This window comes from Mustela putorius, unplaced genomic scaffold, assembly GCF_011764305.1.
Source record: "Mustela putorius furo isolate JIRA1106 unplaced genomic scaffold, ASM1176430v1.1 tig00000139_pilon_pilon_pilon, whole genome shotgun sequence".
NCBI classification, from domain to species: domain Eukaryota; kingdom Metazoa; phylum Chordata; class Mammalia; order Carnivora; family Mustelidae; genus Mustela; species Mustela putorius.
Window position 1 is genome coordinate 13480551 of NW_025421293.1, and position 27850 is coordinate 13508400.

The window sequence follows — 27850 nt, forward strand, 5'->3', positions numbered from 1 at the left end:
GAGAGCAGGGCTCCAGTCCGTCCTGTGTGGAACCTGGGTACTTGGGTCAGCCGTTTACAAGCTGGTTTTTATTTTATCCACCTGGTGAGAAGGGTTTGGGGACAGGATCATCTTTAAGACTTGCTAAAACAATTCAACAAGGAGGCCATTGGACTAAAGTGGCTTTAATGCAGTGATGGCTTAGGAAAGCAAGCCAAAATCCAAGCCTGTAAATGCTTCACAGTTACAAAATCGAAACGCTGAAGACAACCAATCACAAACAGCCAGCTAACCTTTAAGCTATAGAGAATAAATTTCCTTTCTTTGCTCCTGGCACTTTCTCTATAGAATTCTTTGCCCTGGCCCATTCTGAGGAGTATTCTTAACCACTTCTGGTGTGACTGAATTTTTGCTCCAATACTTCAAACTCTTAAACATTTTAATACGCTTCAGTTTGGCTTTTAACCGACCACGGTTCCCAGATCTGGCCAGTCACCTGGAGGTTAAGAGATACCTGAACTACTACCAAGAGGTTGTGACTCGCTTCACCTGGGACAGGTTCAAATCTGTAATAAGGTCCTAGCAAGATCTTACTTGGGTCTCAGCAGCCTGAGACGTGTTTTACAAATTCACGTTCTCAGTCTGTGTCTTCATAACCGTAGGAGTTGGTTGCTCTAGTCGCCCCCATTTTGCATAGAAGATTGACACTAAATATGGGGTTGGGGGTTGGGGGGAGCTGCCTGTAAGCTTCCGTACCCAGTAAGGGATTGAGGGGAGATTCCAACTCAGACCCAGCAACTGCAGACTCCAATCACTGTGCTACCTAAGACTTTTTCGGGTGGGAGGGGGTGCTTCTGGTGATTTGATTGCTTAGCCAGCTTTCAGAGAAGACAGACGCCCAGAGGCCATGCCACTCTCAAAGGGTGCATTTGTTTGAAAATGTGTGTCCCCTTCCCCCGTGTTTCTCGAAGGAAATGGTTTAGGAACAGTTGTCTCTGTGAGCCTAAAAAGAGCAGCTGCACCTCCTATTGGCATTTTCCGGCAAGGCATAGTCCACTCAGCGAACCTTCTGGTCTCACAGGTTGACCCAATCTGGGAACCCAGGGAGAATGTTTCTGTACACCTGGCACTTCTGGTCCCGCCCGGTTTCTCCAGTCTCCCAATCCCAAGCCCGTTCGCCGTGATGGACGTGACGCCAGAGCAATTATAATTGGTCATGGCGGACGGCCGCTCCGCCTCCCCGGCCACCCCGCCTCCCTTTCATTCTGAAAGAAAGAACCTCATCCCGGGCGCCCAATGAGAAACGCCCCCACCCCGAAGATCCCGCCCCTTTCGGCGCCGGCCCCGCCCCTAGAGTGGAGGGACGCCCGCCTCCCGGCGCGGCACGGTCCAATCGGAGGGCGCGTTCGCCCGGATGGACGACAGCCGGCCCAATCGCCGGGCTCTAGAGGCGCGCGCACCGCCCCTCTGCCGGGGCCGAGCGGCGGGCGAGAGCGGGCCTCGGGGCGGCGGCGGCGGCGGACCGACGCGGCCTGAGGGAGCGGCCGGCTGCCGCGCGGGGCTCGCCTCGCCCGCGGCGGGGTCCATGGCCTGAGCGGCCATGTCCGGCGTGGTGCGGACCCTCAGCCGCTGCCTGCTGCCGGCCGAGGCCGGCGGGGCCCGCGAGCGCAGGGCGGGCAGCGGCGGCGGGGCCCGCGACGCGGAGCGCGAGGCGCGGCGGCGCAGCCGGGACATCGACGCGGGGCTGGCCCGCGAGCGGCGCGCCGTGCGGCGCCTCGTCAAGATCCTGCTGCTGGGCGCGGGCGAGAGCGGCAAGTCCACCTTCCTCAAGCAGATGCGCATCATCCACGGCCGCGAGTTCGACCAGAAGGCGCTGCTCGAGTTCCGCGACACCATCTTCGACAACATCCTCAAGGTGCGCGCGCCTCCGCGTCCCCGCCCGCGCACCTGCGCCCAGGTGCGCCCAGGTGCGCGCAGGTGCGGCCGCAGCTCCCGGATGCCGGGGCTGGGGAGCGGGAATGCGGGGTGGCACGGGAGGGCGCTGGCCGGGGAGGGGTGCCTCCGCCTCTCCCTTCTCGGGGGCTGCCGGCTTCGGGGGGTTGGGAGGGCCGGGTCTTGGACGCCGGGTCGGGGACGCGCCCTTGCGGGATGGCTTCTGGGCGCTTCCCACAGCCAGCCTCCGGGGGTCAGGGAACCCTCCTTCTCCTGCCCTCCCAGTAAGTGCGGACGAGCCGCGTAGACCGGAGGGGGAACCGGCCGCAAGGCCCTCGGTGGAATTGCTTCCTAGGAAAATTTCAGACCTACCCACAATCCGGAGAATAGAAGGAGCCGTCCGCACCCACGCCCCCTCCCCCACTTCGGCCCTGATCTCCTTACAGCTGGGTTCGCCCAGACCCCTGCCCTGTGTGGCTCGAGGCGGATCCCAGACACCGTACTACGCCGTTAGAAACTCTCATAGCGTCTGTCGCCGAAAGATAAGACCTCGTTTTAAAAACAGCCCTGGTACCCTTATCCGACCTTAGAGTTCGTAACTCCTTACTTAATATTCTCAGATACCCAGCCCGTGTTCACATTTCCTCCGTGGCCTGTAATTGTTTTGTTTGTCTGCATCAGGATACATAGTCCTTCCTTGCTTTGCAACTTTCAGAGTATCTCTTAAGTGGTGTGTAATCTTCTGGCTTTCCTATTCCTTGCCCCTCCTCTTCTTCTTGGCAGTGTTTTGGGGGGAAACCTGTGGAGCTGGCAAAGTCTGGGTTCTAGTCTCTCTCTACTGTGAGTCTGTGCCAGAGGGCCCCAAAGAAAGGAAATCTGGATAAAATTGACCATGAGCGGCAGGAAGCAGATTCCCTCCTGCACCTATGATCATTGCAGAGTTTTTGTTTTGTTTTTTTAGTTTTTAGTTTTCCCTACTCCTTTCCTTGTCCTCTCACATACTCTTTCCCGCGCCCATTTTGGGGAAAGCAAATTACAGGTATGTCTCAAAGCAGAGGTAGAGGAGAGTTTGTCATACCAGACAGCTGTCTGGAGACTAGATTTTATGGTGCCCCAAGGGACTTTAAATTTAGCAGAGGGCTGTAGAAACCTCTCTGGTACATTTCTTTCACTTCACCCATGAGAAAACTCTCCAGGTCTTGGGGGAAAGTGGCTCCTCATGGGGACCTGAATGATGGAACCCTGGGTAAGGCCTCTCAGGCCTTCCTCCTTCCAGGCTTGGGTACTGGTATTCCCACTCTCTGTATTTGTTATTAAAATAATTTATTTTAGTAGAAATAGCTCTTTTAGAATCTTGCTGGGGAATGAAAGGAAGGGAATAATTTGAATGATAAAACACTCCTTTCCTTTTCACCTCTTTCAAAAGCCTCTCTGTGAGTCAGCTCCGGCCAGTACTTCATCAACTTTAAGGCTAGGAGCCCAGTGTGATTCAAGGGGATCCACTGTGTGCTTAAAATTCCCCTCATCTTCTGGGGTAAAGTGCATGTCATTGTCTTTCTCTACCACAGAGCCAGATTGTATTTTTGCTGCTTTTCTGAACCTCCAAAGCAAGCAGGTATAAAAGTATAAGGATTTAGCTGGCTCCCTCTCACTTTCTTTTAATGCTGGAGGTGGAGAAAATGTTTAGAAACACAGAATCTTAAATCTAAGTCATCGTGTTAAGTACGTTTTAGAAAGCCCCGTCTTAACTTTTACATTAACTTTTACTGATTTCCTAGTCAACTGAAATAAGATGTGTTAGCCAATATCCTATTTTTCTTCCCAACTTTTTACTAACTGTAGTTCCATTTTAAACTCACTTTATCTGTTGTGACTATTCAGTAACTAGTTAGAAATTTATCTTCCGATTTTTAAAACCAAAAATTCTTCCCCTCGCCACACCATTTTTAGGCGATCAGTTTGGGAAGAGACCTTTTAAATTAATAGCTTTGTCATGCCTTTAGCAGTGGACATATGATTGATACTATTTAGAATAATGTTTGGGTCTACATAGAGATGTGGTGTTAGCAAGCTGTTTTCGAAGTACTCACTATGTGCCGTGCACATTACCCTGTCCTTCACAAATGACATTTGCCACTTTTTACCATTTTTCAGTTGGTATTGTCCCTTGTAGACAATGCGAAAATTGAGAATAGAGAGTTTAAAATCTGCTCAAGGTCAGCCTTCCAGTAACACGTGGCAGAGCTGGTGACCAGACCTAGTCCTTTTTTTTTTTTTTTTTTAAACTTTAATTTTGGGATAATTATGGAGTCCCATCCAGGTGTAGGAGAGCCCGTGTATCCTTTACCCACTTACCTTCCATGGTAATAGCTTGAAAAGCTGTGATACAATATCACAACCAAGATATTGACAAGGGAACATCATCAAGATACAGAACATTCCCATCACCATTAAGGATCCCTTATGTTGCCTTTCATAGCCCCTCCTTTCTGCCCTTCCCTGACCCTGGCAGTAACTAATCAGTTCTCCAATTCTAAAACTTTATAATTCATTCCAGATTATTACATAAATGAAGCCATGCAGAACATGACCTCTTTTATCATTCTGCACAGTTCCCTGGAGAATCGCCCAAGTAGTTGTGGGTATCGCAAATCAATAGTTTCATCTTCTGTTTGCTGAGTGGTATCCGTGGTACAGATTTAGCACAGCACGCCGTGTAACCATTCAGGGCCTCTGGGTTGTTCCAGTTTTCTGACTATTATGAATAAATCTATGAACATTTATGTGCATGTATTTGCACGTATGCACATCTTCACACGTGTGGAATTAAGTGCCCAGGAGTACAGTCGCTCCGTTGAATGGCAGTTGCGTGGTTAATGTTACAGCTGCTTTTAGGGTGCCTGCATCATCCTGCATCCCCACCAGCCACGTGTGAGGGACACTTTCCCCGAATCCTTGCCAGCATCGGAGAGCCCTTTTTTATTTCAGCCATTCTGATAGGCGTGTAAGAGCTAGATTTCGTTTCCCTAACAGCAGCTGATGTAGAACATCTTTTCATGTGTTTATTTACCATCCGTAGACCCTTTTTGGTGCAGTGTCTCTTCATGTTTTTACCTGTTTTCTAGTTAGGTTGCTTGTTTTTTGTTGTTTGTTGTTTATTGTGCTTTATTGTTAAATGTTTTGAGAGGTGTTTTTATACATCCTAGATACCAATCATTTGTCACGTATTATGTTATGCAGATATTTTCTCCCTGTCTGTAGCTTTCCCTTTCACGCTCTTAACAAGGTCTTTCACAGAACAAAACTTTGTTTGATGAAGCCAGTTTATCCAGTTTTTCCCCTTTATAGGTAATGCTTTTGGTATCAAAGCTAGGACCTCTTTGCCTAGCCCTAGATCCCTTTTTTTTTTTCCTAGAAGTATGGTAGTTTTACATTTTACATTTAAGTCCTTGATCCATTTTGAGTAATTATCCCATGAAAATGTATGAGGTTTAGGTGGAAGTTTAGGGGTTTGGGGGGGGGTTGTTTTGTTTTGTTTTGTTTTGCCTGGAATGCTCAGTTTTTCCAGTACCACATGTTGGGAAAAACTGTGCTTCTCCCATTGAATTGCTTTGCTCCTTTGTCAGAATTCAGTTGGCATATTTGTATGGACCTGTTTCTGGGTTCTCCATCCTGTCCCACTGATCTGTATATCTCTCCTGCCATTATCACATTCTGTTGATTACTACAGCTATACAGTAGGCCTTAATATCAGATAGAGTGCTTTCTCCCACTTCATTTTCCATTTTCAATATTGGCTTAGCTATTCTAGGACCTCTGCCTTTCCATTGGTATCTTAGAATAAGCTTGTCTGTGTCTATTAGAAAAAGAAAATCTTGCTGGGATTTTGATAGCAATTGCATTAAACTTATAGATCATTTTATGGAGAATTAACATTTGTATATAGCAAGTCCTCCAATCCATGAACATGGTATGTCTTTATTTCCATCTTCTTTGATTTCTTTATCAGCATTTTGCATTTCTCAGCAGACAGATCTGTTTTGTGTTTTGAATTTAAACTAAGTATCTTTTTTCCTTAGAGCAATTCCAAATGATACTGTGTGTTCTTTTTTTTTTTTTCTTCAGTTTCCACATATTCCTTGTTCATACACAGCAATAGAATTGGTATTTCCATCTTGATTTTATGTCCTGTACCTTGCCAAATACACTTAATGGTTCTAAGGGCTTTCTTACAGATTCCTTGGGATTTTGTACACAGATCATCGTTCCTTGCGGATAGGGAGTTTTATTTCTTCTTAAAGCATGCTCTTTGTTTCTTTTTCTTGCATTACTGCAGTGGCTAGAACTTCCGATATTATGTTGAATGAGAATGGTGAGAGGTGTATCTTCTCTTTCCTTCCTGGTGTCAGTGATTTGTATCTTTTATATTTGTCCGTCTCTTTAGAGGTTTATTGCTTTTATTTTTTTCCCCCATTAAGAACCAGCTTTTTAGGGGCACCTAAAAAGGTGCTCAGTGGGTTAAAGCCTCTGCTTTCGGCTCAGGTCATGATCCCAGGGTCCTGGGATCAAGCCCTACATCGGGCTCCCCCCGCCCCACCTGCCTCTCTGTCTACTTGTGAGCTCTCTCTGTCAAATAAATAAATAAAATCTTAAAAAAAAAAAAGAACCAGCTTTTTATTTTATTATCCTTATGGCTTTCTTCTTTTCAATATCATGTATTTCAGTTCTTATTTCCTTTTTCCTTTGGGTTTATTTTGCTCTTTTTTTCTCTAGTTTCTTGAGGTAGAGATTTTGATTATTTATTTGAGACCTTTCCTCTTTTCTAATGTAAACATTTTAAGTGCTATAAATTTCCCACTGGGCACTGTTTTAGCTGTGTCCACATATTTTGTTATGTTTTATTTTAACTTTTATTCAGTGTCATATGTATTTTTATTTCTCTTCAGATATTTTCTTTGTCCCATGTATTATTTAGAAGTGTATTGAGGTTTCCAAGAATTGAGATATTCCTGTTATCTTTCTGTTATTGATTTCTATGACTTTATTAAGGTCAGAGAACATATTTTATATTATTTCAATTCTTTTAAATACTTAAGGTTTGGGGGCACCTCGGTAGCTCAGTGAGTTAAAGCCTCTGCCTTCGGCTCAGGTTATGATCCCAGGGTCCTGGGATCAAGCCCCACATCGGGCTTTCTGCTCAGCAGGGAGTCTCCCCCCCCCCCACCCGCTTGCCTCTCTGCCTACTTGTAATCTGTAATCTGTCAAATAAACAAATAAAATCTTAAAATAAATAAATAAATATTTAAAGTTTGTTTTATGGCCCAGAATATGGTCCATCTTGGTATATATTCTGTGGGCCTTTGTTGGTGAATGTTCATGGACACTTGCATAAAATGTGTATCTGTTGTTTGGTAGAGTTTTCTACACAGGTCAGGTACTGTTGTTGATGGTGGTGCTCTATATTCTCACAGATTTTCTGTTTAGTATTTCTGCCAGTTGCTGAAACTGAAGTGTGGCAGTCCCCCAACTATAATTGTGGATTTGTCAATTTCTCCTGTCCCTTTTTGCTTCATACATTTTGAGACTCCGTTGTGTGGTGTATAAACATTTAGGATTATTATGACTTCCTGGTGGATTGATCCTTTTGTCATTATGTAATGTCCTTCTTTGTCTTCAGTTATTTCCTTTGCTCTGAAGTCTGTTTTATCAGATATTTTAATATAGCCACTCTTTTTCTTTCAAGTGAATGTTTTCATGTTGTGTATTTTCCCACCCCTTAAACCTACCCACATTGTTACTTTGAAGCAAATTTTTTGTAAACAACATATGGTTACACCATATTTTTTTTTCTGGTCATTTTTATTAATGTGAGTATTTAGGTCATTTACATTTAAGATAAGGTAATTAATATGTAAGGGCATAAGCCTCCCATTTTGTTGTTTTTCTTTTTCTTTTGTTTTACTTTCCTGTGGGCTATTTAAACACGTTTTAGGATTCCATCTTGATCAATTGGTGATTGCTTTTTGAGTGTATTGATTAAAGCTTTGTTTACTTTTCTTGGTTCCTCTAGGTTTATAATATACGCACATAGCTTATCCCAGTGCACTGGCATCAGTGTTTTACAGCTGTGAGTGAAGTGTGGGAACTTTATTTCCGTTCAGATCCCTTTACCCTCCCCATATCTTAAATATGCATTTTTTAAAAGATTTTATTTATTTATTTGACAGAGATCACAAGTAAGCAGAGAGGCAGAAAGGGGGGGGGGGAACAGGCTCTCTGCTGAGCAGAGAGCCCGATGCGGGGCTTGATCCCAGCACCCTGAGATCACGACCTGAGCCGAAGGTAGAGGCCTTAACCCACTGAGCCACCCAGGCACCCCTTAAATATACATGTTTTAAGTATTTATTGTTATATCCTGAGTCCCACATCAGATGGTTTTATGTCAGTCATCAAATAGGATTTAAGAAAGTTAGGAGAAGTAGGATGGTTTTGTTATATTTACCCCTATTTTTGCCTGCTCTGATGATCTTTTCTTCCTGAGGTTACCTTTTCCTTTCTCCGAATATTCCTTAGGAGAACTTCCTTTAGCCATTCTTAAGGGTGGCCTTGCTTACAACAAACTCTGCTTCCCTACATCCAAGAATGTCTTTGTATCCCCTTCATCAGTGAGATCTCTTTGCCAGTTACAGAATTCACAGCTGACGCTTTCTTTTAGTACTTGAAAAATGTGCCTTATTCGTGCCTCCCTGGTTTCAGATGAGAAATCCATTGTTATTTGAATTGCTCATTCTCTCTAAGTAAATGTGTCCTATCTCTCTGGTTGCTTTGAAGATTGCTCATTTGTCCTTTAGTTTCCAGAGTTTAACTCTGATTTGTTTGGACATAGGTTTCTTTCAGTTTATTATGCTTAGGGTGTGCTCAGCTTCTCGAATCTGTACAGATGTGTCTTTTGCCAAGCTTGGGAAGTTTCCCACCATTATTTCTTCAAACACTTTCTCGGCCGCACTTTTTGTCCCCTCCCTCTGAGACTCTGGTGGTAGGAGGGTCAGTGGCTCTTATTCCTGACCTTTAGTTCCCTGAGCCTCTGTTGCCTTGTTGAGTGGGATGTGACATCAGCTCACCCTGGCCTGGCTGATCCCGGGGAGTACTGGGGGCAGCACGGTGGCACCATGCCCAGCCTCCCACCTCCTTTTCCTGCCCTCTGGGACTGGGTCAGGATGGAGGCTTGTCTCCCCACTGAGGCCACCCGGGTCGGGGAACTGGGGCACCTTCTGCATTTCCCGGCAGGGGCTAGGAGAGGAGATACTTGTTTGGCCCTGCCAACATTACCTAGGCCACTTGGAAGATGCTTCCTGGTTCTGCGGGGCAGGAAGGGGAAATGGGAGATTAGCTTCCCCTTCAATCCTGCTGAAACCTCAGTGGGTGATGTGTTGTAGTTCTTCTGTTGGCATTTGGCTAGAATAGGATAGGTGTTGCCAAAAAGAGTTTTCTGTTGTAAGACCACCCTTTCCCCAGTCCTTCTGCTAGGAGGGACAAGCTTTTCTCGGAGCTCTTTTCCATCCGCACCTTTTGGCTTTCCAGCTTGGAGGCTGTGCAGCGTGTGTCTGGGACAGGCAGTAAGGACCTGGGGACTCCCCGCCACGTGGTTCCTCAGATCCTGAAATCCCAGGCAGCCTGCCTTCCTGTCTCCACTGTCTTTCCTATTCTTGCTTGTTGTGGTCTGTCCAGAGCATCTTTAGTGGTAAGGGAGAGGACTCAGGAGGAATGGGGCTACTCCCATCTTGGCAGAACCAGAAGTTTCCATCATCCTGGTCTTTTGATGACTAGTCCAGGACTCCTCCTTCAGGATCACAGTTGTGCCTGAATCTGAAACTATCACTTCTTTGACTTCATCCCTTCACACTACCCTCTGCAGGGATGATTTGAATCTATTCGTTGCTTTGACCTCCTGTCATTATTCCCAGTAGGACTTCTTATTCGTTCTTTTTGTTTTCATATCTCAAAGATGCTAGTCTCTCTCTGGGCTGTTCCTAAAGCTTGTGTATGTGGTGTTTCGGAACTTGTGTGGTAATGCCTCTGGTGACGGCAGGTGCCACTGTCTACCCTCCAGGTACTCTGACTAGCTGGGGAGACGGTTACATTCTTTAATATAAAATCTGAATGGATGTCATGTTAGATGCCATTGTAAAAGGAGGCAGGTGGCTCGGTGAGAACAGGGAAGATTAATTCTGGCTGAGCTACCAGGAAACGCCCATGTAGGAAGTGTGATTTGAGCCGGTCCCTGAAGGCTCCATGGAGTTTTAGCAGGTCAGGGGGGAAACACACACATGAGACCATCTCAGTGCCACGCATTTCTGCCAGTTAGGACAAAGAATTCTGATAGTATGGAGTATTAAGGAGCATAGGAGCTAGACAGAACTTTCTAGTGCAGAGGACTGGTCATAATGCAGTGGCTGGCTAGAGACCTTGGTCAGGATGCCCCTTATCTGAAAGCTGTGGACCTTCTCCCTATAAAGTTTGTACACATGCATATAGTTTAAAGGAGTCCCTCGCCATCCTAAGCCTCAAAGTGGGCCTACTTGTGCTCTGTGGATTGCAGGTTAAGAAATTTAGTGGTAGAATATCTAAGATTATGTTAAATTTCTGTAAATTAACATCTTTTTTAGGATTGTTCTGTGTCATTACTTTTTGCAAAAGCGAATAGGACCTTGAAGAAGCCCCCGCTCTGTTCTGTATTTTTAAGCACTTTGAAGCTCCTGGCCCGCCGAGTCTTTGTTTCTTGGGTTCAGCACCCTTTGTGCTTGAAGCCACAGCGGGCTTGCGTGAGAACAGACGTGGCAGTGCAACTTCCAGGGTCTGGGAGAACAGTTGCCTTGTTGGCTAATTGCATTTAAGTAAGCAAACTTACTTTTACATGTGGACACACTTGGTTGGTCCTTTGGTAATGCCGAGAAACAAAAATCTCTCTTTCCAGGGGTTCACAAAATCCAGAGACCCCTCCGGCCTTTGATGGGGATTCGTGGCACGTGGATGGTTGGTCTTCTCCTCCAGCTTTCGGGCTGACATGATGGTTGTTTAATCGAACCGACTTTAGGGGAGCAGATTTGACCCTCAGTCATCGGTCATGTGAGACTTGAAATATAGCTGTGCTTGATGTTAGATGGCCTTGTGTGGCTAGCTCATGATTATTTTCTGTTATTATGAAGTTGAGAGTGAGGACAGGATCCTGTCGATTGTGAATGGCAGATTCATACTTCAGGCTTATCTGGAGATGTAATTACAGGGCAATCTTCAAACCAAGGAAGCCAATGTGTGCCCCACCTGCTGGGCGTGGCCACGAGGACAGACCCTCCCTTCAGGACTCTGAGGCTTTGTTTCCGGTGCTAACTCTTGTGTCTGTATTTCAGCAAAAGCAGTGGTCCTCCTCGCCTCTTCTGCCCAGTGGGATGGACAGAGCAGCTGCTTAATTCCTCCCAAAGGCCTTTCAATGGGCAGAACATGAGTAATGGTTGCTGACCACAGGGTTAGCTTTTTGGAGTGATTCTTTGGTACGTGAAGATGTGTGGCCATTGGGGTGCCCGTTCAGATGGGCCTGGGCACACGGGGGTGTGGAAAGAAGAACCCAGGCCGTGTTCCACAGTGTGTGTTGGGCAGCCGCTATTTCTGCGTTGGTTCAGCGGGCTGGGTCCATTGGGAACTCGTGCTCCAGAAGTGCTGCGTCCGTAGGACAGAAGAGAATCAGTTGCTAACTCTCGGGAGTATTTGCAGGTGGATAGAAAGGACCTGGAGAGCCGCCATGCACTTGTCAGGAATGCCAAGAAAATGTTCCCACCCCTGCTATCTTCAGCAGAGCCTGAGTAGACAGTGCCTCTCTCTGAACTTGGGCATCTGATTTACTGTCTAGCCTAAAACCATGGCCCCTGCTTTGCCAAACGGCTCTGTGACATCAACACTCAGCAGTGAAGACTGATCTTAATGAACCCTGACTGGTGCTGGCCAGTGAACCCAGGCCTTAGGGAGTCAGGTCCTGAAACTGAGTAGAGCAGAAACGAAGCCACCAGAACAGTGATTCAGAATCCGTGTCCTGTGCCGTGTTAATATTGTCATTGTCTTGGTGGAAGGTTCTGGTGATTGTGTGTGGTGTGGGTTCCATCCGGTCTGGGGCAGGGAGGTTCCCTGCTGTACCCAGGGAAGGCCAGGATAGAGGTCAGGGGCACAGCAAGACCCATTCCTGACATTCAGAGCCAGGCGCCTTGCTGTGCTGTGTGCCCAGGGGTGAGTCTTTTTGCACCACGTACCTGCCTGTTTGACTTGTGTGGGGACAGGAAACACAGGGGAGAGTGGGCAGGAGAGGGGACATCACTGGGTAAGTCACTGGGAGGGTGGGAGCCCGAGTCAGCTAAAGGAGGCCATCATCATCCCCTGTAGGATGTGTGTTGAGATTCCTTTGGACCCGTGTCTTTGACTAATCAGTGACTAGACTGCAGAGAAACCTGTAACAGGGCAGCTCAGTGCGGGGCGCTGGGCCAGGGGTGCGGGCTTCACAGCCGCCAACCAAGCCCCAGCTTTGCTCTCCAGGTCCTTTCTATCCACCTTCTATCCACATGAAGCCCAGTGCTGGCCTTTATGGGATAAGACGGTGCTCATCTCTGTGGACAAGTTACATAGTGCTCCCGGCAAAACACCTGCCATTTGCCGAGGGAGGAGGGGGAGTGATTATTTAAACTCTCACCTTTCTGCTGGTTTCTGTTACAGGTGAAAGGGAGTAGCTAGCTGCTTTAGAAGTTTGTTCCTGGGATTTTATTTTATTTTGAAGATTTTTTTTTATTTGAGAGCAAGGGAGTGCATGCATGAAGAGGGGCAGAGGGAGACAGAGAAGCAGGCGCCCTGCTCAGCGGACCCTGGGATCATGACTCGAGCCAAAGGCAGACACTTCACTGGCTGAGCCGCCCAGGCACCTCTGGTTTTGGAATTTTTCTAGCACGGGGTGTTTGTGTTTTCCATCGATTACCAGTTCTGTTTCTGCAGTTAGCGCAGATGGGATGACCCCCAACTATATATTTGTGGCCGCTTACATGTTTTCTCCAGGAAATGAAGCTCCATAACTCTTGTTCTAGGTTGGGGAAGGGAAGGGCCTTCACTCAGAACTCCGAGGACTTGATTAGAGACCTGTAGGCTGAAACATGTGAGTTGGACCATGTGGGGGAGGAGACCCTCCCTGAGAGGCTCGGGGCTGAGAGCTGGAAGCCTGGCGCTCTGCTCCGTAGCAGTGCGCAGCCGGACGAGGATCAAGGAGCGCGGCGGGGCGTTAAACAGACACGCCAGCGCTGCCGGAGCGCCCTCCTCCAGCAGATGTCTCATCATAGCAATCCTCCTGGAGGCCGGTAGAGAGAGAGAGAGAGGTCACAGAACCCAAGAGGACTGGCTCTTGGAGGACCCTTCTACTCCTCAGTAACCCTGTGAAGTCAGGGTGGGGGTTTTACCCTGACTGAGGGGGGGCTTCAGGTCCAGGATGCTCTTGCCTGCCCTCCCGAGCCCTCTGTGCTGACTGCAGGAGGAGGGAGCCCCGGACCAGTGAGTATGGAGAAGGAGGGACGTGCCAGTCTCTGGCCCTCGAGGCTCCCTCCTTCAGAACCAGTCCGTTCACAGGGAGTTAGCTTTCCTGTTTGGGGGCCTTCGCCATCGGGTGCCCCTCCCCCGCCCCATGTCTGCCTGGCTGTGATGGGGATGCTGACTGCTCACTGGGCAGTGGAAGCCTGGGGCTTGACAGTACCTCAGAGTCCCCGAGCTTCTGCTGTCCCCACAGTGTCCCTCACGGGGGCACTTCAGCCCTCCCTCCCTTCAGCAGCTTTTAGGCCAGGAGCTCCCCCAGGCCACCTCTATACCCGGACACGCTTCTTGATGGCGCGTTGTTACAGGTGGCCCTCAGACGCCTGGCCCCACCAGACACAGTGTTCCGGGGAGCAGCACAAGCTACACACCCTCCTGCGTGATCGCTTTCGACTTCTCTGATTTACTCAAGGGGTTCCCTTCCTACTGCAGAAGTAACTAAGAACAAAACTGGGTTTTCCTGCCCACCCCCGTGGGTAGAGCTACTGTTAGCCCCGTGCTGTGCCCTTGGAATCCGTGTCCTTTGGGGGATTCTGTGACGAGGCGGAAGCACGTGAGTCCCGAGGGCAGGAAGGCAGCGGCTCTGCGGTGAGCTGGAAGGGAAGCCTTCAGCAGAGGGACTGAGGGGCAGGCCCCCAGGTGCGCTGAAGCAGTAAGGCAGGGAAGCAGCTGGTGGTTAGGGAACCGATGCGGGGCACACGGTGGAAGAGAGAACCAGCTCGGATCTGGCTGGGCCGCCTTGGCCAAGGTCATGCCCCTGGCAGTGGGCCATGAGGGCAGAGTTGTGAGCAGGGGATTGCCGTGATTCCCTGTTCGGTGACCCGTCTGGGGCGGGCTGTGAGGATGGAGCCGGTTCACGGGACCTTCTTCCATCACCTGGTGGGATGCATATATATGTTTACAGATGGGTGTGCGTCTGTTTAAAAATAATCTTACATGTGAATATGAAAAAATTCACTAGAAGGGAAAGAGGCCTTATTACATATGTAAGTGTCTGAAATTCTGATTCTTGAGACTCTTGACCTACAAAAACAACAGTTTCATATGGTCCAATCAAAAACAATGCAGCCAAAGGCAGGAACATGATTCTCAGGCCAGGTAGTTCACCTCTTGGCCTCAGCCCCAACCCCCGGCAGTGGTGTTGAGGAGGATGGTGGGTCAGTGCAACCCCGAACATCTCACTGATCACAGTCTGGAGAGAAGAGGAGCATTGGCCTGGAATGGAGCCCTGGGAAACATTAGGGAAAGCACTGAGAAGCAGAGGGACCTTGGCAGAGGCAGAATGTGTCCTGAGCCAAAGCTCATGAGACAGGAAGTGAACTTGAAATACAGGACATTTCGTAGGATTTCAAGAGAAAGCTCCCTGTGCCCCAGACAGGGTTCCAGCTTCCCTCCTCTCCCTTCCCACAGACACAGATGGAAAGCAGCATCCGTCTGTAACACTCAGCTCTGGTCTGGGAAGTCAGACGAGGTAGAAATGCTATCTGGGAAACTGCCCCAGAGTCCTTGTGTGAAGAACAGGTTGGTGGAGAGACTCGGCCTGGCCACGGAGAGTTCTGTACCCAAAGGAGGTCGGAGTGGCAGGCAGAAGGCAGGTGAAGACCCAAGTCTGGAAAGGAAGGTGTGCTGTGAAAGCATTTATTTTGGGGTCTGATAAATAGTAACATGAGAAAGAAGGGACAAGTGCAGGGCCAGCAAGACACTGAAAAGTTACACAGGCCATTAGGGGTCTCCCAGATAAGCAGACACAGGAAGGGCCCGCATGGAAACTGCGTCAGGACACGGGGTCGGGTCCAGTCCCGCCATCACTGATGTCCCTCCGTTGGGGAAGGGACCTTGGAGTGCCAGCCGGAGTGCTGCTGGCTTCTGCAGGGAGACATGCACCTAAACCCCATGTCCAGGTAAGCCTTGCTCTTCTCATCCCTGTGCCCGCAGAGGCGGACAAGGGTGCACCGTTATCTCGTCGTTCCAACTGTGAACTGTTCCGGCAAGGACTGCAGGTGCGCTCTGGGTGTCAGCCCATCTGTGTCCCGCTATGAGCCCTTCAGACTCCACAGCAGAGAACGAGCCGTTCAGCTGTAGGCCTGTGCACTAAACAAAGATCTGTCTGAGCAGAGGGGAACTTCCTGCCCTGGACACCTGCTACGCTGCAGTCCTTGAGAGCAGGAATAGCTGCACTGGTTCTGCTTCTGTGGTGTTTAACCTAGTGTGCACAGGTGACAGGAATGGGAGGACTCAGGGGAGGCACCTACAAAGCTGGGTAACAGCCTGGCCTTTCTCCTGCCTGCCTCTTTGGCGCCATATAACAGCACTGACTCGTTCTGCAAGTGTGTGGCCTTATGGTTTTTAGACCTCCTTTCCCGTGGGTGCCTCCTTAACTATGGCAGCTTCCTAATCACAGGCGAAGGGCAGGGTCGGGGCCACGCTTCAGGTGAGAACACCAGTGGCTGGCCGTTTGTACCACACGACTTTGCTGAATGGGAGTTGGGGAGAGAGGACTGTGTTGACTTCGGCTCTGCTTTTTAAAAAAAATGGGCGTGTTGCTTAAGCACTGATACCCTTAGCAGCAGTAGTGTATGGTTTCGCTGTGCTATGACAGTAGTGATAGGTTTGGAAACCGCAGTTTGACAGCTGTCACCACGGAGTCTCACGTGGGATTGCTGCGCAGAACTCAGACACATGCCCTCTGCAGCAGTTCATGGGCTGTGATCTGTTATACAAGTAGGTGTGACCATACCAGGAGAAAATACCAGAAGAGTAGCAAAATGCCACCTGTTTATTTCTGTGAGGCAATTATGAATCCATTTTTTTAAAATGTGTTTTCTACAGTAAACATTAGAGTGGCTTGTCATAGTAATTTTATAGTATGCGTCCCTAGGAATCTATCCTATGTGATTAATGTAATTGATATGTAATGTATGATAAATACAGTTTATATTAAAAAAATCCAATAGTGATGACTTAATGTCCTTTCCCCCATGTCAACTCTCTACAGCTACAGGGATGTTTTCATTTTTAATTGTAGGTGTTTTAACTTAATTTGTGGTTTGAATCTTCCTTTAGAATTTTTGTAATCTTGAATATTTTCAGAATGTGTAAATATTTACCAAGGAGACCGCAGCATCTTTAGCATTTCTTTTCAACATTTTTTTTTAATTGGAAACTTGTCTTGTTTCTGAATGCTCAGAAGCTTCAAGAAAAGAGCCACAACGTTGCCTGGGCTCTCTTTCCTGTATCTTGTACAAAGTAAAACTCTCCGACAACATGAATGCCTTTTTCTAGTCTTCCCTTAACTTTTAAAATCAATAATATTCTTAAAAATAAAGTATTGGGTATAAGTCTTAAATGTAAGTATTTTTGAAGTAGAGTAAAAGATAAGTCTTGAGCCTTCTCCACTGTTTTTATAAGTAATTTGTGATACCCATGAATAGTTATTTTCTTTTGTACTGTTTTTATAGTTAATTACTCAGGTAATTGTTTCCTTGATGATGACTTTTTCCCCAAATAGTTTTGACATTGATCCTGTCATCTAAACTATTCTATGTAAACAATGTGATCCAAGGGGAGACCTTTGAGTACTCAGTAGATGGAATCACAGATAAGTCAGGTATTGTCTGGAGGAAAGGTTCTTCCCTGCACAGAAACATTGTTATTTCAGACTGGAACAGGTCAAGGATGCCAGGTGCTAATCTAATTCAGTGATGTTGTGGAGTTTCTAGTCGATTAAATAAAAGAAAAAAAGAAATTACACATATCTACCAGAAAGGAAGGGACAAAATTAGCTTTGTAAGTGGTAAATATCACCCAGAATCTTGTTGGAATTAAACACAGTTCCAAAAGTGACTAGATACAAAATGTTGGTGTTTGAACGTGTGTGCCCATGTACTTTCCTATCATAGAAAGATATCCTGGGGAAGGGAGGGAAAAGTAAAATAAGAGAGGAGAGACAAACTATATGAGACTATAGGAAACAAACTGAGGATTGCTGGAGGGGAAGGTGGGTGGGGGTCCCGTAACTGAGTGACGGACATTAAGGAGGGCTTGTGATGTAATGAGTGAGCTCTGGGTGTTATATAAAAAAACCATTAATACATTATATGTTAATTAATTTAATTTAAATAAAAATTTTAAAATATGTATCCTATTCATAACAGCAACCTAGGATAAAATACTAGGAATAAACAAGAAAGTAAAACCTATATGATGAAAGCCATGAAAGTGTGCTGAAGAACATAATGACTGGGAAAAATTTTTTGTGAGTAGGAATTCTTGATATTGTAATAATGCCAGATTATGAATTGAACACAATGCCCATCAAATCCCAATTTATTTTTCTTAGAACTTGACAGAATGATTCTAAGATTTGCCTAATGAATAAATTCTGGGGAAAAATGCTTTGTGTTTAAGCAGTTACCACGAGAAGCTGCTGTAATTAAAGCAGGGTTGTACTGGCCCAGGAGTAGGATTGGTGAGGTAGAGAAACTCAAATCCCAGACCAACCCACCTGTACCTGGGCCTTTAGAATATCATGAGGGGAGGCTTTCAGAACAGCAGGGAACAAGGGATGGTTGAAGGAATGGTGCTGTGGAAATGGCTAATCACGGAGGAAAACAAGAAAGTTAAATCCCTTTCTAATACTCTAATTCTGTATAATTAAGGGCAAAACATTAAAATCAAAATACTATAATAAAATGTAGATGGGTACTTCTGTGATGTCGGGCTAAGAAAGGCCTTATGACACCAAAGACAGGATAAAAGGGATGGGGTATGGATCTCTTTGACTCTGTAACAATTTCTTAAATTCTGCTTGGCAGGAAGGAGCATGAAGTTGAACAAACCGGGAAGTAGTATTCACGGGATATGATAAAAACGGATGTCCTTAGTCCTCTGATATTCTACATCTACTGGTAATTTCCAGCTTCACACATTTGGCCCTGATTTCTGGACCCCTTCACACCACTGCCTCAACGTCTCCACCTGGGTGTGTGATGGGCATCTCAAATGTGACCTGTTTGAATCTGGACCCGTCATTCCACTGGCCTCTGCCCGGTCCTGCAGTCTCTCCCTGGGTGGCCTCTGTTGGGAGTCTATCTGCTGGCTCTGCTCTCCGTTCGGGTGCTTTAAATCAGGACAGCAGTGTTCAGCATTTCAGTTGGTCATCGAAAACTTAACTGGCAAAGTGCTTTGACATGATCTTTTTATTTTTTTTCTCTGCTTTTTCCATGATTGAGGTCAGAATCACATAGCATAAAATTAACCATTTTAAAGTGAACAGTTCAGTGGCATTTAGTACATTCACGGTGTTGCACAGCAATCCTCTCTGTCTGGTTCCAGGGTATTATCACCACCCCAAAGAGAAACATGGACTCAGTAAGCCGTTGCCCCCTGTTACCCCTCCCAGAACCACTAATCTGTACTCTCTCTCCCTCTTCTCATTTACCTGTTCTGAGTACTTCATATGAATGTGTAGCCTTTTATGTCTGGTGTTTTTCACTTAACACTTTTTTTAAAATTAATAAGCCTTGTTTTTGTTTTAAAGTACTTTATTAGAGAGAGAGATCACAAGGGTGGGGAGGGTAGGTAGGGAAGGGGGTAGAGGGAGCTCCCCTGATGCGGGGCTCAATCCCAGGATCCTGAGATCATGGTCTGAGCCAAAAGCAGATGCTCAGTCTACTGAGCCACCCATGCTCCCCATGTGACCACTGATCTTTCACCATAGTTTTGCCTTTTCCAGAACATCGTATAGTATGCAGGCTTTTCAGGTTGGCTTCTACCATTTAACAATATGCATTTAACGTTCCTTCGTGTCTTTTCTTGGCTTGATCACTCCTTTCTTTTTAGTGCTGAATAATATTCCACTGTCTGGGTGGACCACAGTTTGTTTATCCATTTACCTGTTGAAGGATCTCTTAGCTGCTTCAAAGTTTTGACAATTACAAAGAAAGGGTTTATGCTATAAACACTCACTTCTGGACAGGTTTTGATGTAAATAAAAATTTTCAATTCATTTGCGTAAGTACCAAGGAATGTGGTTGCTGGTCAGAGTTCAGTTTTGTGAGAGAGAAAGTGAGAAAGAGAGAGAGAGAGAAGGAATTTTAGGAGTTCTTGGTTGTTTTGAATACCGTGTGCACTGAGATGGTTTTCTCCCAGTCTGTGACTCGTCTGCTTATTCCCTTCACCTGCTGTTGGAGGGCCCATCCACGCCCCAGCACACACGGGCACTGCCTGGCTTCTTAGGGCCGGATCGCGTTCTGCTGTACGAGGAGAGCGAATTCTGCTCCTCCAGCCCTCAGCACCTGGACATGGGGGTCACTCCCACTTTGGGGTCCTCTGCCTAATGCTGCTGTGAACATTCGAGTGTGGACGTGTGTTTTGCGTGAACAAGTTTTCTCTCAGGTATGTACCTGGGAGTGAGATCGCCAGAACACAGACGATCAGCACTTGGCAGAACCTTGTCCACACTGTGGTACGTTCCCTCGGTTCCCTCCAGCAGCGCACGGGTGCTCCAGCTTCTCCTCCTCGCCAGCACGTGCTCTTGTCTGCTGTGCAGATGGCCGCACTCGAGGTTTGGACTTGCATTTTTCCATGGCCCCAAGGAGCTTTTCATGGGCTTGTTGGTGTTGCTTTCAGGACTCTTCGTTTAAACTTCTTCACTTCCACTTCCTACTTAAACCTATGTGAGGAGTCACTGTATTTTTATAATCCTATATGTGTGTGTGTGTGTGTGTATGAAAGCTACTGTTTTCACCATTCTGATGCCAAGAATTGGAAATATGAAGAGATATTAAAGAGGCTTTTAACTATTTTAAAGAGAATGCTGAGAAGCTAAAATTGGGGCAAAAATGCTTCCGAGGCGTGTTCTTCTGCACTGTCGCGATTGCTGTGTGCTTACATTTCCCCGCAGCCGTTCTGCTGGTTTGTCTGCTCTGTGTACCTATTCCTTTCATGCCCTTCCTATGACTGTCAGTGTGAGCCTTCTCAGAGGGTTTTCAGAAGGCTGTGTTTCTGCTTCAAAAATTAGAGTGTCCTTGATCTTCGTTTAGACCCAGCAACTTCTACGTCAGAGTTGACCACAGTCGCTCACTGTTGGCACGGATATGCTCCCTGCCCTTGCTAGGACGGCTCCCTGCCTTCCAGGTCCTTATTTTTTACCTGACACTTTCCTCACTGCTTGGCTTCTCTCTATTTCACTATAAAAGGAGGACACACCGAATCTGGGAAAAGCGAAAGGCTTCTGTGAGAGTTCACATCTGGCAGCTTCTCTGGGCCCCTCCACCCTTTCGGCTCAGCTCTCTGCCCCGCAGGGCTGACCTGCACAGGTCTGGTGCTCTCTGGCTTCTGCTTGGCCAACAGCCATCCTCCCACAGCCTTAGGCTTGTATTTCAAGTTCACGTAGACCACCTGGGGGTGCGTAGAATCTCGTGCCAAGATTCCGGTCTGTAGTGGTCTGGCCACCGATGAAGGGTGGAGAGGGAAGAGCATGAGATCAGGGCATTTGCTTCCCCCGCTGCCATGTTTTCCCAGTGCCCCTCACCCCTTTATAATTGATCCCTAGTCTGAGTGTGCTGCTGGTCACGGGGTTTGTGTACCACCTGGGGCCAGGGCGTCACTCTGCGTGACCCGAGACAGGAGCCTCCCTCAGGGTCGCAGTCCGGGCACCTGCTCGCCTCCCCTGGTCTGGGCCCTTCCCTGTGCGTGCAACTTCCCACAGTCTTGTGAAGATGCAGTGTCCCTTTCAGTAGGCCTGGGAGAGAGAGGGCCTGCGGAGCGGCATTTCCAGTAAGATCTCAGGTGGGGTCCAGGCTGCTGCTGGTCCTCACCACACTTTGAATGCTGAGGGTCCATGCCGCAGTGGCATTCGATAACGCTGACCCCCGAACACCTGACTGCCAGCAGTGGGGGGTACTTGGTTCCACGATAGCGCGCACTGGGTTCCACACACCCGGAGAGAAGTCATTTCACTCATTTATTGGATGTCCCTATGTGTTACGTACTTAGGATACATCAGTGGAAAGGAAATCCCTTTCCTCTAGAGCTTGTACTCTAGTGTGGGAAATAGACAGCCAACACAATCAACCTTAACTTCTCCGGAACATTGGAAGGTGTGAGGTGCCGTGGGAAAAGGAAGAAGAGCAGAGGGAGGAGGAGGGGTGTGGAGGAGAGTGGCCTGGACAGAGCCTGCTGTCCGAGGGGACACTTGAGCAGTGCGAGGAAGCCAGGAGCTAGCAGGGGGACATGGAGACCGTGCTTCCCACAGAGAAAATGCCAAGAAGCTGGAGCCTGGAAACTGGGTGGCAGCTTAGAACCAGTTTAACCCCCAACTCTGCCCCAGAAAGAGGAAGGGCCTGAGAAGGGGTGCAGATCCAGTGGGGCCTTGCAGGTCCTTGGAGGGACTCTGGCTTTATGTCTGAGGGACACGGGCTCCATGTGACAGATTTCCCCAGAGGAGTGACCCGTTCGATTGGAGTTGGACGTTCAAGGGTCAGTGCTTACTGTCACTTGGGAGGGGGTGGCCGGGGTGTGAGGGGTAGAGATGGTGAGAAATGACCAGGTTCTGGGAATGTTTCAAAGGTGCTGATAGTGAAAATCATGTGTTTGAGGCATGGAAACATGCTTGTGATGTTTAACTGAAAAAGGAGTGAGCTATTCTTTAGGGTCCAAAGTTTGAGTGAAATGAATTAGTGAGTACATACATACATGCGTGCATGCTGGGGGGTTCATGATTATAGTCACCAAAACGTGGTATGTACGGATCTCTCATTAAAGGGGATTTGTTCTAGGGGCGGCTGGGGGGCTCGGTCAGTAAAGCCTCCCTTCTACTCAGGTCATGATCCCAGGGTCCTGGGATCGAGCCCCGCATAAGGCTCTCTACTCAGCGGGGAGTCTGCTTCCCCCTTCTCTCTGCCTGCCCCTCTGCCTCCTTGTGATCTCTCTCTGTCAAATAATCTTTTTAAAAAGGGGGGGGGGGTTATTCTTATTTCTGCTTACTTAGTAAGCACATGGGTTACTTTCATCAAAAACAAAGACTCTAAACAACTTTTTGTGTGCAGTTTCACCGCGAGCCCTTTACTCCGTCACAGCCGCTCATGGCCGTGCACTTTACAGATACTAACCTATATTTCATACTTTATTGTGTCTGCAACGTGCTTTTTAAATATTTTTATCTTTTTAGTTGATTTTGTGTGTCTGTCCCATTAGAATTCAAGACCCTTTGAGGTCCAGGATGTCCTTTTGATTTTCTGCTCCGCCTTGGACAGATTGTTCTAAGTGCTTATTGGATGAACTGTTCCAGCTCCTTTGAGGAAGGACTGGGCCCCTTCCAAATGGTTTTCTTTTTCTAAATCTGCGGAGGTTCGTTATCCGTGTGATTGAAAGACCGAGAATGTCTCATTCTTCCCGGCGCTCAGCTCCTCACATGCTCCGTTCCCGTCACCTTCCTGGGATGACCTTCCCGGGTGCTCATCCTGTCCCACTGGAAAGTTCTCAGCTCGCAGAAATTGTAGACCGGGGACCCAGTTTGCCCTTCCTGCTATCAATACTTCAGTTAGATCTGTAGCCCGTTCTATAAATAGTCTTGTCCCTGCAGTCGCAGAAAAAACAGGGCCCTCGGGTCTAGAGGTGGGCGGGGTGTCGGTTCGAGGAGGAGGACCCAGCCATGCTGGGCGCTGGCTCTGGGCTGTTCGGACCAGCACGTGCGGAAGAGCCCTTCCAGCAAAGCCTGCCACAGAGGCCTCAGACCAGACTTTTTATCATTACACATAACATAGGAAGAGTCACTAAGAATAAAAATTACTTGTTTCAAGGCATGGTGGTGGTGGTTGGTGGCTGTAGTGTTCCTGAAAGGCTTATTGTAGCTAATCTCTTAAACCATACTGAATTCTGGTAAGCATGAGGTCAGGGAACGGGTATGAGGAATTCTGATGATAAATCCAGTGCTTTTCAGGCAGGGGGCAGAGAGGGCTGAGGATGTTAATTTTGTCCAGCTCCTCTGCTAGTCACTGTCTTTATCTTTAGTGGGACTTGAGAAACCTCCCTCAAGGTAGGTCTTGGGTTTGGGAGGTAAGAGTGTGCAGATCTAAGGTCCCGTTAGGCTGAATTACCATTCCTGGTTATCAGACACCTGCAGATGCTGTTTCAGACGAGAGGATGGTCTTTGAGTTCGGGGACATGTGGGGGGGGGGACAAAAACCCTGCGAAGTGGAACATCTCAAAGGAAAAGGGGTGTCCAGCAGCAGCTTCATAATTTGCAATTATAGCTGAAAAGTTTTAAACCCAGAACATAGGAAAGCCAAGGAGGTAACATTCTAACATTTTTAAAGCTAGAGTTATTAAGAAATTGTCACATCATTCTGAATCTTTTCAGTCTGTGTGCCTTTATTACATTTTTACCTGGTTCTAGTTGGTGTGTCCTGGAATGCCAGTCCTGGGGGGATGTGCAGGGTCCTGACCTCCTGTGCCTCGTATCCCAGAGGCCCGGCGTGGTGCGGGCATATGGGAGAGTCATTCATATATTTGTTGGACATACAAGTAAGTGCTTTTAGAGGAAAGAAGTCAGAAAGAAACTCGAAAATCCGATTTTAATTTGGATGATCTCATAAAATATTTTTCATGTTTTAATAACATGAAGGTCAGGACTGTCGTGTATTTCCTGGCCATTTGCCCTGTGCTAGTAGGAAAGGAAAGGAAGAAGAATTGCCTGCCTGGTCTTGTGTAGAGCTCTCTTGCTAAGGTGGAGTGGAAGTGGAACAGAGGGCGGGGAGGCTAGGACGCCTGCCGGAGCCACCATTACCCCCCTCCCCCACTCGCGGAGTGTTAGGGCAAGTTGCTTTGCCTTGGGCCACCCACTGAGTTAGCGGGGAGCTGCAGCCTTGTTGCCTTCTGTATAGCCCTACATACAGATTGGGAGGTGCTGAGTAGCTGATAAAGGGGGTTCTGTCTTCATTATTCCATGTAACTGAAAACACGTGGTTTTAATTCCTCTCTGTGGTCAGTTGGGGGCCGACATCCATGTTCTCACAGTTGTGTTTACGACCCACTGAAAAGAATGCTAGTGGATTAGTTCGTCCATGAGAGCTTTCTGCAGCGGGGGGCGGGAGGGGGGATTACCTTTGGGCACCTGAGCATGGGAAGTAGCAAGTTTCCCACTGTTGAAAGAAGGGGTCTCCGGAAATAAAGCCCAAGTGATCCTAACGCTTTTCTTTCTCAGCCTGTCTCAGTGGGATGTCAATAATCTAAGAATCTTCATAAAAAATTTTAAGCCTATGTACAATAAGCAGAACATTAATCAGAAAATCATTGGTTCATATCTTTCACTTAAATCACATTTTGTAGAACGTGCAGGATTCCCGTGGAGTTTTGTCTGCGTTCATTAGACTGTGGTTGCAGTTGCATCTTTTTTAAGGTATAAGGTCAAAACCACGGGGTCAGTTAACCGGGCGTGCATAACTGATTTGTGGGAGCAGGTCTGGACGTCACACAGCTGGCAAAGACGCCCAGAGGAAGCCAGCCCTGCTGATAACTACAGGGAGAGTGCTGCAGGCAGGGGGAACAGTGACTGCCAAAGCCTAGAGGCTGGGGTGTGCCCTGGCATTGGAGCAGGCAAGGTCAGTGTGGGTGGAGTGTAGTCGGCAAGGGCAGGGATGGGGAAGATCATACACAGTCTTGAAGGCCACACTAAGGATTTCACGCTTAAATCCAAGTTTGATGGGGAGCTCCTGGGAAGTTTTCAGTAGAGAACCAAAATGATCTGACTTGTGTTTGTTAAGGGATTGCTCTGGGTACCGAGTGGGGAAACGGGTCTATGGGCTAGAGGATGGGGGAGATCTCTTGGAGGACCTCAGGAGTCCCTGCATATTAATACTGATAGTTCAGTCAGCTTGGGAGCAGGGGATGTGGGTTTTTCGTCATCTTGCTAGCCTCAGTCTTCCCATCTGTGAAATGGGAATAACTATAGCTGTCTTCTGGTTGCTCTAAGAATCAAGTGAGTTAATGCCTGTCACACTGGTCCCTGGACATAGTTAGGGTTCAGTGAACACTGGCTTCATTCTTAGCATTATTACTACCGGCTGCTACCTTTCTCCCCAGAGCAGCCCCAAGCATGAATTTGATTGTATTCAAGTCTGTGTTTTGATACTTTTAGTACCTGTGTATGTATCAGTAATCAATATTTATTTCATGTGTTTGTAAGAGTTTATATAAGGGGCACTTGGGTGGCTCACTTGATTAAGCGATTCTTGATTTTGGCTCAGGTCACCGTCTCAGGGTCATGGGATTGAGCCCCACACAGGGCTCCACGCTTATCTCCAAATCTGCTTGGGATTCTCTCCCTCTGCCCCTACCTCCCAGTGTACATGTGCATGTGTATGCGCACACACGTGTGAGCATTCTAAAATAAATAGTGAAGAATTTATATAAACGGCCTTTTGAGTATATTTTTTTAGAAATGGGTTTGTTCAGCAGTATGTTTGCATCCCGTCCATGTTGGTACCTACAGATCTAGTCTGTTCCTTGAACCATCGTGCTAATTACGTGATTTGTAATCTCTTCCTATTAACGCGGAGCAGCGTGGCTTCCCGGTTTCCCTGTGACGAGCAGAGCCATCCTATGTGTCTTCATCCATGTCTGTGGAAACTGGCCACAGTTTCTCCAGAGCATTGCTTAGACATGGACTTGCCGGGTCAGGTCAGTGCATCCGCAGCTTTGTGGAGTGTTGTCAAATACTGCTCCTCGTGGAAGGTCTTAGCAAAGCTATTAAATGAACTGGAAAACTATTCCTTATTTCAGCTAAGTGAAAAATTCCCTGTGTATGTGTTTGAGTGGACAAAGTATTGGGACTTGTCAAGTACATGAGCTAGAGGAGCCATAGGAAATTCACCCAGATTTGTTCTAAGTGCGAGTGGTAAGACACATCGACACGGAGATGGCAGTCATGACGGAGGAAGTTCATACTGACTGATCTTCAGCACAGGGGCACGGCCCACCAGTCCAGGCCCCCGGGAAGCACCAGGGTCCGTCAGGATACAGAGGGGGAAGGAAAAGCATGGCCCAGAGCCTTGGTGGTACTTTTGTGGGAAAGAGTGAGCAGAGCAGGGTGAGCAACTGATGGAGAAAGTTGACAGTGATGGTCCCTGCTTGTCCAGGACCCGGCCCTGCGTGGTTGGAACAGGGGGATCCTGCCTCCTGGGCTCCGCATTGGCTGGTTTGTCTATGAGAGGGAGTTAGCTAGTCCTGGGGAAGGCTGTCCCTCCAGGATTGCAAGCCCCACAGATGTCTGGGCATCATTTTATTCAAGTCTGATGGGGAGCTCCTGGAATACAGAAAATACAGAATACAGAAAATAGAGAACACAATTAACACAAGAAGAAACAACTGAAAGATAGCTGTGACCTAGACTAGGAATGCCCAGAAACGTGAAATCGCTTTTTTTCTCCTCCTGCAAGCCTATTTGCCCTCCTAGTTCAGGTCCACAGTGATCACAGTGGTAGGAGGTCCTTCTGGAAGGGCCCAGCTCAGGCTCCACCCCTAGAGACTCCCAATTCTGTGAGTCTGGGGTTTAGCCTGGGCATCAGGATGTTTAAAATTCTCTAGGTGACTCTCCCAGCAGCCAAGGCTGAGAAGTAGTGGTCTGCAGAGAGGGGACCGTGAAAACTCATTCACGGGGCTTTGTAACATCACATACACTCTCCTTGCAGGGAAGAAGCAGAAGTCACAGGAGTCAGCAGATGTTCTCTGTGAAGACAGTATTTTAGGCTTTGCAGGCGGGGAGTCCATATCAAATCTATTACGTAGATTATCCATGTAATAAGAAAGAAAATTAATTTCAATGAATTTTTTGCTGATAAAATCCAAAGTGTAACAGTGAGAATTGTGCTGTAGTTTTATGTAATACAGGTGGACTCTCAAGAAGATGATTCTCGGGGAGCCTGGGTGGCTCAGTGGTTAAGCCGCTGCCTTCGGCTCAGGTCGTGATCTCAGGGTCCTGGGATCGAGTCCCACATCGGGCTCTCTGCTCAGCAGGGAGCCTGCTTCCTCCTCTCTCTCTGCCTGCCTCTCTGCCTACTTGTGATTTCTCTCTGTCAAATAAATTAAAAAAAAAAAAAAAAAAGAAGATGATTCTCTGTGGGGGGTGGGGGTGGATAACATTGCCTTTAATTGGGGTTCAAAGTTAGTGTTCCTACCATTGAATCAAATGCAGATATTCATGTCAAAGAATCATGCTTAGCTCACAGGCCAAAGTCAGAAGACAGGATGGATTTGGCCCGCAAGCCTCCATCTGCAGACCTGCCCCACCCCAGGCCAGCCAGCTGAGAGCATGGAGTTCTGAACTGGG

General features: G+C 47.6%; 1 protein-coding gene across 3 annotated transcripts in view; it reads left to right on the forward strand.

Annotated features, from left to right (window-relative positions):
- The first annotated feature begins 1464 nt into the window (after positions 1 to 1464).
- GNA12 (G protein subunit alpha 12) overlaps positions 1465 to 27850 on the forward strand; it is a 99060-nt gene continuing 72674 nt past the window's right edge. Inside the window, exon 1 of one of the 3 annotated variants that reach the window (XM_045075165.1) lies at positions 1465 to 1936. In XM_045075165.1, coding sequence (XP_044931100.1) covers positions 1580 to 1936 — 357 coding nt within the window. In that variant the 5' untranslated portion in view covers positions 1465 to 1579. Of the gene's footprint in view, positions 1937 to 14923; positions 15423 to 27850 lie in introns of those variants that run through there. The other 2 variants (XM_004776373.2, XM_045075166.1) reach the window with 2 other exon arrangements.